The sequence below is a fragment of the Artemia franciscana genome, chromosome 20, assembly GCF_032884065.1.
Source record: "Artemia franciscana chromosome 20, ASM3288406v1, whole genome shotgun sequence".
NCBI classification, from domain to species: domain Eukaryota; kingdom Metazoa; phylum Arthropoda; class Branchiopoda; order Anostraca; family Artemiidae; genus Artemia; species Artemia franciscana.
The window spans coordinates 31,423,652-31,437,013 of record NC_088882.1 but is presented as its reverse complement, the minus strand read 5'-3'; the positions used below and the strand labels follow the sequence as shown (position 1 = coordinate 31,437,013).

General features: G+C 35.9%; 1 protein-coding gene across 2 annotated transcripts in view; it reads left to right on the top strand.

Annotated features, from left to right (window-relative positions):
• LOC136040115 (xylosyltransferase oxt-like) overlaps nt 1-13,362 on the top strand; it is a 58,068-nt gene that overhangs the window by 31,574 nt on the left and 13,132 nt on the right. For both annotated transcript variants that reach the window (XM_065724209.1, XM_065724210.1), the window contains exons 9-10: nt 2,472-2,573; nt 8,727-8,933. In XM_065724209.1, the coding sequence (XP_065580281.1) occupies nt 2,472-2,573; nt 8,727-8,933 (309 nt within the window). The remainder of the gene's footprint in view (nt 1-2,471; nt 2,574-8,726; nt 8,934-13,362) is intronic.

The window sequence follows — 13,362 nt, the reverse complement described above, 5'->3', positions numbered from 1 at the left end:
TCCCCTCAGTTTTTAAATTTCTGTTATTTTCTAATTTTTTTTATTTTTGCCTAATTTTTATTTTGTACTATTTTTGGGGGGATTTCTAGCGTCTGTATTTCTACCGTCAACATAGAGAGATGCTCTTTTCTTTTTCAGATTTCTCTTCTGATATTAATTCTGTTGTAATTCTATCATTAATAATAACCAATACTTTTGATGCCTTTCGGGGTCGAGGACCAAGAAATTTGCATGACGAAGAGAGGACTTCTTCGTGTTTTTAACCGACGGATTTGTGGTTCCGGTAAAATTTTAGCGGTTCCAAAAAATCCGGTAACATTTTGCGATGGGTGTCAGAATTTAGGCAATTTTTTTCCAAAATGCATTGTAAGGTGGTGGTGCCATCATTGCTAGGTTCAACTGTTCATAAAGTAGTTAAATCATTGTCAGTTTCAATGGTTCATAAAAGAGTCATGCTCTATATTCTTCCTAATGTTGGGCAATCATTTAAGAGCAAACCACAAATGCTACTCCGTAATGGCTTTGATCAGCTCAATAGCCTCATACAAAGATATTTGGTTGCAGGTCTTAATAGTAATAATAATAATTTATTTTTATCCTCTGCATACAACACAAATGCACTAAAGAGGAGTATAACAAATGAAAAGAAAAACAAAAAGTGCGCAGAAAAAAAGAAAAGAAAACGCACAATTCTTGACAACTTCAGACACTTTAGAACACATTTTTATTAAAAATAAAATACCCTCCAATCAACTACCAAAGGGTTCTCCTTATGAGATTACGCAATTCTAATGAAGTGTTGTGGGAAGTGTGGGTACTTGAGCTGCCTATCCCCAGAAGTTTAAGGCCTATAGGCCGGCCTAGTCCACAGATATATCAAGCAAGAACTTAACCCGCTGAGAAAGCGCTTTTTCATGTTTTTACGGGTAGACTTGAAATCTTTTTTCGGTGAGAATGGAGTTCAGGTCCTGGTGTCGTTGGTTATTTGGTTTGGAACCGGATCAGCGGTGTGGCTCTGTAAGCTCAGCCAAGAGTCGACCCAGCTCCAACTGGGCATCAGGAGATTTTTTTTTTGGGGGGGGGGGGCACGAGAAGAGTCGGATTATTTACCACCAAACACTAATTGCACTCCCGGCCGAAGGCAGAAAATCAAGAAATCGCTACCTGCGCTATGAAGACTATTTGGTCTGCCCACAGAAAAAAATGTTTTGTGTTACATAAATCTTGTCAGGTGCTGTAAACACACTCTAGAAGGGCGAAAGGGTTGGGTTATGTAGCACAGTGAATGTTTCATAAACCTTTTTTAAGTTTAACATTTTTTAAGTTTACGCTTACGCATGATCTTTTTTTTTTTTTTTTTTTGCAAAATAATCTTTAAAGTTGAAAAGTAAACTGTTTAGCTTTTGTTAAACTCTGCTATCTGGAATTGGCTCATCTTAGTTTCATTATTAAAACTCGTGCTTGGCCACATGCATAAACTGTAAACAAACAAAAGCAAACATCAACAAGATTAGACGGCTTATAAAATGTAGGAAAATTTAAGTACAATAGAAAAAAACTAGCATAGGTTTATATAATTGTCATAGAAAATGAAAATTCGTATAAAATTAGGCAAAAGATCAAGAAATCGTGTAAATTAAATAAGTAAAATAATATAAGTAAGACAAGTAGTATAGTAAGCATATAGTATATAATAAGTTTCTAGTATATTATATTTTACATAAAGCACTTACCATATTTATGAACACTTTTTATGAAGTACATAGTAATATAGTAAAATACGTAAGAAAGCTAAGAAAGATGTTGAGTAACGAGAATTCTAAGCCGGTTAAAATAGAAGAAGTTTAAAAAATTTTTGGCCAAAACCACGGGTCAACCCTCTTGTGCCAAAAAAAAAGAAAAAAAAGAAGATATAGATCAAAGAAATGGAACAAACCGATAGACCTAAAAACACCAAAATGTAAAACGAACAGACGTCTCCCCAGATAAGGTGACTAAACTATAAACATTGAAGACGTGAAACGTCAATAAAGACGTTCAAGGCGTCATGCTATTTTTCATCCGAGGAAGTTCATCTGGTATTTTCTGGCTGAAGAAAGAATTATGTGTTCAAATCTTAGATCCAAATATAAAACAAAGACAAAGGCAGAAACAGAGTCAAAGATAAAGACTGCCAAAGGGACTAATAACCGAAAATTAAAGTAAATTGTGTGTGTCAAAATTTTATTATGTAGACTACTTGACTTTTATACAATTTGTTTAGCTCCAAAAATGAAGGGAGAGTTGAAACTCTATCCAAAAAAAAATCCCAGGGTACATAGAAGACGCTGGGACCGTTTCTGAAAGGCTCAAATACTCTATTCAATTACTGTCTAAGATAGAAAAATATGTCATCTAGAACTTTACCAGCTTTACGCTTAACTTTACGTTGTTATGTTATTGCTTTGATTTTAATATAGTTTTTTTTTCAGGGATCTTTGATAATGTTTAAAACCTCTTCTCATGATACTTTAGAAGTCAAAATTCAACCAATTAGAGAGTATGTGAAGAAAGAACCTCTTGGAAGACTTATTGTAAGTATTGTAACCTTATTGTAAGTAAACTTCTATACTGAATTAAATCGAATCCTTGTAAAATCAGTAAAATATAAAAAAGATGAAATTCAGAATTGTATGGATGGCCGAACTCTTCATTCACAGAATCCGTGGAAAAGTGGGCGGTGGGTGCATTTCTATGCCAAATTGTCTGATATTTGTCTCAGCGGTTCATTAGTCTATCAAACAGTTTGTGGTTACAAACTGTAGTAAGCAGCGACGCGGTTCAATAGTAACCGAATTTCTTAATAATGGAATGTTGGTATCAATAAATCCATCCAAAGAATCGGCTCTTTATGCTGACTCCAAATATATAAAGATACAATAAGTTTAGTATCACCCATTAAGAGATGCGAAACTAAGGAAATTTTTCCTTGTTTTCAAAAGAGGGGGAGACAATCCCCTTAAAGTCAGAGAATCTTATCGAAAATGACTTCTCAAGATTCAGTATATCAGAGAATCTTACTGCAATGGCTTCAAGCTTCTTGCTACCAAAATGTAGTATTTTGTATCTTGTGGATCACAGATGTGTGTTTATTTGTTTGTTTATTTTTGGGGGGCAGCTAGGGAGAGAGGGACAGCTTGTCCCCTTCCCCCAGAGTCTTCTCCCTCAATGTCGTCCGACCAACAGTTAGAACCGATCTTTTTTCAGCATAGTTTAAAGGTCTAATAACTATGCTTTTGGTGATAATATGACCTTCCATAGTCCCTGAGGAAAAGGTTGTAAGTTACGCAAGTATGGTGATATAAAGGGAATCGTATGGAACCAATTGTCCAAGAAGATCGGCAGAGGGCTCATTCGAACGGAAATTAAAAGTTCCAGTGGCCTTTTTAAGGCCAGTGGCCTTTTTCGATTGGAAAAGAAGAGGTTACCAGTTTATACAAAGGATTATTCTCTAATCCTTTCACGGTAAAAATCGAGAGTTATTTCTGCGATTCTGACGTAAATTAATGCACTGGGGTGGTGGCATTTCCTAGATAAAATTCCCAGAGAGGTGAACTTCTGACAGGATTTGAAAGCGTTCACGATTAATTTCTTAGAGTATTTTCAGGATGGAACTGTCCGATGGGTATTTTCCTGTCGATTGGGGGGGGGGTATTTTACGTGAGAATAGCTTTACTTTGACGAATTCTGTGTGTGTAAGGGAATTTTCCATGGATGGAAGCTTGATTTCCTGGCATTAATTGGTCGACCATCAGAAATAAAAAAACGAAAGTTTTTTTCCACTTAAATTAAGGAGCAACATTAAAACTTAAAATGAAGAAAAATTATTTTGTATATTAGGGGGATTGCCCCCTCTTCGATACCTGGGTTTCTACGCTAGTTTGACTTTTTGTCCCGTTTCTTTTAGAATGACTCCTGAAACACAAGGGGCGTTTAATTAGAGTAAGAAGTTCTTTTAAAAGTACTAAAGAACTTTAGAACGAAGAACAAGGCATTGAGGAGGGGGCAATCCTCCTAATATAAGAAAAAGTAAATATGCATTTATCAGGCTAACACATCAGGGATTAGGTCTATTATATTTGAAAATAAAAATAAGTTGGGAATCAAATCGTATATCTCTTTAATTTGTGTCTAATATTTGCCCTATAAATAACAAGCCCCGGATATCCAGGGCTTCCCTGGATATCACTTTCCCTGTATTTTTCACTTCCCTGGATATCCATGAATAAGCCAGGTAATGCCTAAGACTATACTTATCGTTTCTTTTTTTTTTACTTGGTATTATTTTTCAGTAAGGAAGCATGACGAATCCATTCTGCATTTTATTGAAACGTCGAATAATCAAATATTTTCATTCCATCTTGATGGGAGGGTTGTTTTTTTTTCTTTACAAGGAAAAGAAAAAACTTATCATCAAATAATACAAATTGTAAATTTGGAAATAACCCATATGGTTTGTGCGTCCATCTCTGAACACAGAGATGTGTTTTTCCATAAAGAAATATTGAGAGATGTTTTTTCTTAAGGAAAAAAAATCCTGCAATATTAAAGTACGCAAAGTGAAAAAAAACAATGAAGAAAGTTGAAAAAAGAAATCATTGAAAAAATAAAATAAAACGGAAACCGCAAATGGTCAGACTTAATTACTTTCAATAGCCAGGAAGGTATTTTTGTATTGTTATTCCCTGAATGAATCGATGATTTGCCGTTATTTTTTAATAAGATGAATAACAGCAGTTGGAATTTTTAACCTATATAATATAAATTTTACGTTTTACAGAGAAATAGTATCGAAATAGTTAAGAATCCAATAAATAAGGTAAATTTTCAGCCTGTAGGAAAAAAAGCGGAAAAGCGACAAAATATTTTGGCATGGACCAAAGGAAAGATATTATGATTATTATTTGTGTTATTATTACTGTAAATTTAACCTATGAACTGACCTGATTTTATTCAAACCGTTGAACCGATCTTGTTTTAACATAGTTAAAAATAATAGTTGATTTTCTTTTTATTAAGTTATCGTAAACTCGATCTATAGGGAATCCTAGAAAATCCTTAAATAAACTGACCAAAACTTTAACAAGATCTGTCATTTAAATGGAAATTACTGACTCTGTGTAGTCTCTATAATGACAAGTTCACGGACGCATGGAGGACTTCGTTTACCTGTTTTACGACATCATGCGGTAGATTTCAGAGCTAAGGATTAGTGATAGGTTATAGCTACGTACAGTTATTAGTTATATAGGCAATAATATTTTAAGTGTTCAAGGTTGTTTTATTGTCGTCCAGACAAGAGATTTTAAATGATTGAAAACAATGTTTGAAGTTTTTATGGGGAATAGTAATTTGCCCAGGGATTTCAGAGAGATAAATCGGTAAACATTGTACGGCGTAACATTGCACTGCGTGTGCTGCAGCAAAAAAACGTTATTTGAATGTGTCGTAGCGCTGATTCAGTACGGCGTAGCGTTGCACTGTATATACTGCAGCATACGGTATAATAAAACGTCATTTGGATATCTCATACATAAAAATATCTTTTGTGATCTTTTTTGTGTATAAAGTAAACTGGGCGTTGCACATTAGACCATTTAATTTTGATTCATCTGACCTGATTCAGTACGGCGTAGCGTTTCAATGTATGTACTGCAGCATACGGTATTCTGTGTATGAAGTCAATATTGAGATTAATCGGTAAATGTTGTATGGCGTAGCATTGCACTGCATGTGCTGCGGCAAAAAAAAAACGTTATTTGAATATGTCATAGCGCTGATTCAGTACGGCGTAGTGTTGCACAGCATGTATTGCGGCCATTGGTGTAATAGAACGTCATTTTGATATGTCGTACACAAAAATATCTTTTGTGATCTCTTCTGTGTATGAAGTAAATGGGACGTTGCACATTTGACCATTGAATGTTGATTTAGTAGCGTTGATTCAGTACGGCGGAGTGTTGTTCTGTATGTACTGCAGTAATTGGTGTAATAAAACGTCATTTGGATATTTCGTTCACAAAAATATCTTTTCTGATCTCTTCTGTGTATGAAGTAAATGGGACAACATTTAACCATTCAATTTTGTTTTAGCCGAGCTGATTCAGTACGGCGTAACGTTGCACCGTATGTGCTGTGGCGTACGGTATAATAAAACGTCATTTCGATATGTCGTACATAAAAATATCTTTTGTGTTCTATTCTGTGAATGAAGTAAATGGGACGTTGTGACTATTGAACTTTGATTCAGCTGAGTTGATTCAGTACAGCGTAGCGTTGCACTGTATGTGCTATGGCGTACGATAGAATAAAACGTCATTTGAATATGTCGCATACCTGTAACTACAAGTGGTGTAAAATATATGGAAAGTATTTTAACTCGAGTAATAAATAGTTGTGATTTTTCGTAACAACTCCCTGAAGCAATATGAATAAACTGTCAATCATATATTTTAAATGACACAAATTGTGAAAAATCGTGTATTTTACCAGAATTAAATACTTTAATCGATATCTATTGAGTAAAAGTATGTTTTGAAATCTTTCAGTCAGAGTATCTGAATCTTTGAATCTTAGGGCATTGCGTTTCAGTCATTGTTGGACTCTCCCCTACCTCGTATCAACTAAATATGAGACCATTAGATGCCCTCTTGGTGAAATAATCAGTCGGGGAAATATTCATGCCTTTAAAACTAATTTGAAAAATGGGGACTTTTTGGGTCTGACATAAAGGTGCATCTAACACAAAGTAATTTATATGAAAATATTTTTTTTTTTACTGTTTCTACTATTTGTTGACCCGTTGTTGACTATTTGTATTATCATGTGCAAATTCATTGTTTCTGGCTTCGTGTACTACTTTTTGTTGACTCATTGAATCACCAGATCCGTCTTTTGGGTTTCTGGTTACTACTGTCTTCTGCTTTCTAACCTTTATGTACTGCCTTTTGTTGACTCTTTGAAACACCAGATACAACGTTTTGGTTTCTACTCTTTTGGTTTCTACTGGCTTTCGCCTCCTACTCTTTATACACTGTGTGTTATTGAATCTCTGAATTAGATGCAACATTTTGGTCTCTACTCTTCTGATTTCTACTGGCTTCTCCTTCGTACTCTTCTCGTACGTCTTGGTTTCTACTGGCTTCTGCTCCCTACTTTTTATGGACTATCTGTAACTGATTCTTTGAATCACTAGATGCAACTTTGGGTTACTACTCTTCTAATTTCTACTGGCTTCTGCTTTGTACTCTATATGGACCTTTTTTTGGCTCTTTGAATCGCCAGGTACAGCGTCTTGCTTTTGACTCCTCCGGTTGCTAATGGCTTCTGCTTCCTACTTTTTAAAGACTACCTGTTATTGATTCTTTGAATCTCTAGATGCAACTTTTTGGTTACTACTCTTCTGGTTTCTACTGGCTTCTGCTTCCTATTCTTTATGCACTACCTTTTGTCGACTCTTCGAATCATCAAATACAACGTCTTGGTTTCTACTCTTTTGGTTTCTACTGGCTTTTGCCTCTTACTCTTTATGTAATGTCTGTTATTGAATCTCTGAATCACCAGATGCAATATTTTGATCTCTACTCTTTTGATCTCTACTGGCTTCTACTTCGTACTCTTCTCGTATGTCTGGGTTTCTACTCTTCTGGTTTCTACTGAATTCTGCTTCCTACTTTTTATGGACTACCTGTGATCGATTCTTTGAATCACTAGATTTAACTTTTAGGTTACTACTTTTGTGGTTTCTACTTTCTTCTTTTTTCTTCTCTTTATGCACTAGTTTTTTGTAAGCTCTTTGAATCAACAGGTGCAACTTAAATATAACAAGTCGCGCTGCATGGAAATGATGGAAGCAAAGAAGGATAGATTTTCTATTTCTCGAATGATTTTTTTTTGTAGATGATCATACCATTCAATGTGTATTTTAATGTCCTTTCCAAATCCACTAATTGATAGTCAAGTATATTATATTTTTCAACCCCAGAGGAGCCCTAAAAATTGCACCGTTTTGACTGACCTTACCACAAGCTCTACGAAAAGTTTTGTTTTATTCGACTTTCTAAGGCTGTATTGGCGAGAAGTTTGAATTGGCTAGGGACACATTTTGTCGGTGAAAGGACGAGAGATTGGCCAAAGGCCAAACTAAAAGAATGTGGTCCCAGAATGGGGTGGGAATAAGTTACCCGGAAGAATTTAAAGGAAATCGAAACTTTTTAAATGAGAGGAAGTGGGAAGCTTTGAAAAGATTGGGACAAAGGGTCCAGCTCTAAATCAGTACCTGGAAAATTTAGGGCTATAATCATTGGTTGACAGTGGCATAGCATGATTTTTATTTAGTAAAATTAATCCTAAAAAAGCTTTATGAACATTTGTCTAATGAGTAAACTTGGACTTTCTGTAACTCGGTACTGTTATCCGTATATTATATCCATATAAAGTCGGTCAACTGAACGAAAGCATTAATATTTTCCTTAGTTGAAGGCCAGAGATTCTGATTACGACTAAAAACCTGTGAAGCACGTTATTAGCCTGGAAATAAAAATGAGACCATTATTCACGATATTTTATTTGAATTTTCTTACTAATAGTCTAAAGGTCTTTTCTGCACCCCTCTCCTCTGTTGGCAGTTTTGCCCTTAGTATTGAGAAAACAAATAATATTTGATTTAAATATAAATGGATTTTCAGAATCTGAGAGTGGGTCCAGATTATGACGTCAAGGAGCGAGTGTTTCGTAACCCTTCGCTCTCGTTAGGAGCGCTGAGTGATTTCTACATAGAACACAAGTGGACACCTTCAGACTCGGCAGCAAATGTTACATTCTACTGGTTGGATCCAGGAGGCGCAATCGCTTTAAACGAAATTTTGCTCGTCGAAGCGAATTCAACAGAAAAGGTAAATACTTTAATTCAAGCCATATGTACAATTTCCACTATATTATTTATGCTATAACGCTGGGTTTCCTTCCTTGGTCCTTCCCTGGGTCCTTCCAGTGTAAAATTTCTAACATGTACATGGGACACCACTACCCACTATAGGGTGCGTTTTATGCTTTTACGAGTTAAAAATTGTTCAACATTTTGATCAGTTTTGATAGATACAAACAATTATGTTTTTTTTTCCAGTTTGTCGCTGAGTTTCGAGAGTTCAATTATTTATTGGATAAATATAATTTTTGTGATTTATCATTTTCCCGTGAACTCATTCCTTTCTTGTTCCTCTTCTCTATGAGAATCTGTTTTCTTTTTTCTATTTAACTAATTAAGACACACAGAAAAATTTAGCAAGAGAAAAAAATTTAGATCACGAGTTAATAAAAATTGAATAAGATTCTTTGATTTTGGAAAAAGAAGATTCACGAGAGAGACGTCATACTTATATATCAGTATTGTAATGACGTCGTGTAAAAAATACTGCATATAAAAGACTACATTCATGTTACATCCTTAAATAACATCATATTTCTCTCTGTCATTTTTGGTCCGTCTCGTTCAAAACTTTGTATTTGTGTATGTCTGTGTTGTGACCTTATATCGTGTGGTAGTTTTAAATTCTGTTACTAATTCATGGCTTTTTCGTGCTTATGATTCCTGTTTGCCGAAGTTGAACCATCCCGGGTCACCGGTATTGGCCCAGTAGTTAAGATGTTTTTTTTTAACTGTTTGTCTTTGCGCTCAGTGTGTACGTCTTCTTTTCTTTCTTTTTTTCTTTCGTTTATGGCTCCGTCTTTTGCTTTTTTTTGTATAAAGGGTTTTCCAATAAATAATAATGATAATAATAATTACCAATTTTATCAGAGCAGAATTACCAATGTATCTTGAGAAGCTCTCTAAAGAGTGCTCTCTAAAGAGAATTATCAATCTAGCTTGAGAAGCTCTCTAGGGAATTTTATAACGTATAAGATGATATGACAAAAGGACGACAGAAAAACCCAAATTTACAATTATTATAAAGTGTAAAATTTATTTATTTTTTATAAAAGAAAATTCTGTCCAAAGACCTGAAGTTAGGCTTGGTAGAAATTTGGTTTCTAATCTACCGAGGAGAATCCTAAATTTTGGCCTCACCACAGCGGAAAAGTGGAAGTAGCATCAATATTAAGTGCTAGGCATATACATAGAAAGCGCCAGCATGCTGGTTACATGCTGGTGAAGTAAATCTGCACAAAATATCTGTGATTATGCCAAACATCAGTATTCCAAGCAATGTTACGGCGTATCTCTGGGTATCTCCAAGAGTAGCTTGAGTAAAGTTTAGAGGGTGGAAGACTAATCTTAAATCATCTCTGCCTACGCCCCGGCCTTAAATGTAACGGATGAAGCGAATTCTACGTTTTATAATGGCCTGAAACGACCTCTGACGCAAGTTCCGTCCCGATAGTTTTTGTTCTTGCTGGAGATTGGAATTCCAGAGTTGAACCAAAGGATGACTGCATTTGATTTGTAGTTAGCGCTTTCGGCCAAGGAACCCGTTGCGACACAGGTGAAAGGCTCATTGGTCTCGCTCTAGATAGGAATTTGGTCGTCTGCAATGAAATGTTCCAGCACAAGAAAAAGTAATTTGATCACGTGATGCTCCAACGATGGAGTTACCAGCCCAGACAAACTATGTACTGGTCAAGTCTATTTTCAAAAGTTCTGTGCTGGATTCCCGCTCATGTCTTGGTGCTAACACAGACTCCAAGTCCAGTTCTGATCTAAAGCTGATAATCAACAGAATTCAGCTTCGGATATCTACCAAGCGTGGAAGTCGTATACACCTTCAGAAATATGTCGCGGGGTGGGATAACTCTCGAACCAAGGCTATGTTCCACCTGCCCTTGTCAAACAGGTTCAGCTTCTTGTCCTCTGTCAATGATGAAGGAAACGTTTTGGAGCTTCTTGATAATTCTGTTGAGTGAAAGTGGAAGCAGTTTGTTGCAACAATGTAAGAGCCATTGAAAAGAAGTGCTTGGTACGTCAAAACCAAAAGGAAATGCTGAACCAGCCAAGAAATCATTAAGGTACCCGACAAGTGTCGATCGTCTTGCTCTGAAACAGAACGTCAGAACTGACGAGCAGAAGTTAAGAAATCTTCCAGAATAAAGAGGTAAAATTAGTGGGCAGAAATGGCTGATTCCATGGAGGCTGCATCTAAGGCACATGACTCCTACAACCCCTATCAATTGCTGAAACAGGCCACTGGGAGGAAGCAACAAGTCTCTGAGAGGATTTGCCTGAAGGACGGGCAGATCATAATGGACCTGTCTGCGACTCTCGTTGATATTGTGGCAAAGCTGTTTGACATTCTCCTTCTCAAGAGTTTCATACAGACCCAAGAAGAGGGAATGAGGAAAGAACAAGCTGGCCTTGAGCCGGGGGTTCTTGTACCGAGCAAATTTTTATCCTTAGGATGCTGTTAGAGCAGCCTAAAGATAAAATTTTTTAAGAATAAAACTTATCATTATAACACACTCACTTACACACAAAAAAATAATGACTAAGTCGGTTTTGCTACCCATTCTTAAAGAAATTAGGCTTTGACGAATAAGTAAGTTTTTGGAGTAAAGATAAGGAATACCCATTTGGTTGTATGTATGGTCCATTCCTTCCCCAGCTTAGCATCGAGCATAACAGTACAAACTGGCGATTGTTTAACAGAGACTTGGGGAGATCCCGATTGTGAGGTATCGTAATTAGTATCGTTAATTTTTCTCATTAGGATTTTAATTTAGCTCTCAGTTATATTGACCCCCTTTAATCAATACCAATACTCCATAAATAAATATCGACTCGCAGGAGGTTAACCTTATTGATTATATTTTTAGCGAATTAAAAACTGGCAGGATAAGTTCAGAGACGGTTTAAATAACAATCGAATGTGTGAACATCGTAGATTGGGTCTTAATGTATAAAATATTTAACAACGTTTCTTAGCTAAGAATAAAGAAATAGCCAGTAAACTGTCAACGGTTGTTACAGCTGTGGACGTTCCTCCTCTGCCTGAATCTTTTCAAAGCCCCTCTCTTTACTCACTCTCATCAAATTCCAATGTCCTTCGAATCCTTTCGTGTGACTCCTTCCTGGTCTTTTTGGGGACGACCTTCTTTTTGTTTAAACTTAGATGGCTGGCCAAACCGAAAGATTTTTGGATAAATCGATTTTTGAAATGTCGAACATGTTGATTTTTTAAACGATATTTAACTTTGTTTTGAACGATTATCATCCTTCGTGAACTTCATGAACTTGTTTTGCGTCTAGAGAGGCAGGTTTGGAGGAGTAGCGTGCTCATTGGGACATCTCATTTGCTGTGCTTCCAGTTTACATTCGGTTGCTTTTCACAAACATTTGTGTACACGTCTGGTGCAGTGACGGTTTCAGGCCTCGTAAACTGGAGGGGGGGCAAGGTATCCACAAATTTCAATTTTGGCAATTTTTTAGTTAATCAAGAACCTTAATAGGAGCGTAAAACCATACAATGAAAGGAGCTTAATGTCAGACGTTAAAAAAACTGGTGGGGGTTAGCCTCACCCCCCCCCCCGCCGAGGCCTAGAATCGCCATGATATTTAGAGCCAAAAATCCAATTTTCTTTTTTTTCCAGTTTTTCCAGTTTTGCAGTTTTCTAAATCCAGTTTTGCATAAAACATCTTACAACTTTTGTTTTAGCCAAAAATCCACAGATATACATATCTGTAGTGCCTAAAATCCTGTATCGTTTATTTTTACCAAAAACGATAATCGAGATTAGAGCAATTGTACAATTGTTTTTCCTGTCTAAAATACCCATTCAAAGATGGGAAGTCACAAGTTGTAAGTTCGTGCCGTCATCCCACGGGTCTTGTAAAAAAAAAGATCAATAAAGATAATGATAATCAATAAAAAGATAATCAATAAAGATAATGATAATACGTGATGTTAACAGAACTGATACGTAATCTAAATCCTAACCATCTGTTTTTGACTAGGAATGTTTTTATTTGTATGGAAACTCATTTACTCATCTTCTTATTTACTAGACTCCCCGGTTTGCTCTTTCCTTATTATTTAACTCGAGGGGTTCAAATTTGTCCCTTGTTTTCAGTACTCTTGGTTTTGTTATTAGTCACGAATCGAGTCGTTGTGATTGACTTTGGATAGACTGGATTAAAGAAAAGAAGAAGACACTTACCGGGAAGTATGCTAGAGCACTGTTCCTCAATCTTAATCCTCAAATAAAATATTACCTTTTGTTGTGTTTGTTATTCATGTTTTTACAAATATGCATGTCGAACCATCAGTGAGGGAAGGTGAAATTTGAGAAAATAACGTCACCTGACATAGGACCTTTAATAGCTTTTGTTACTTT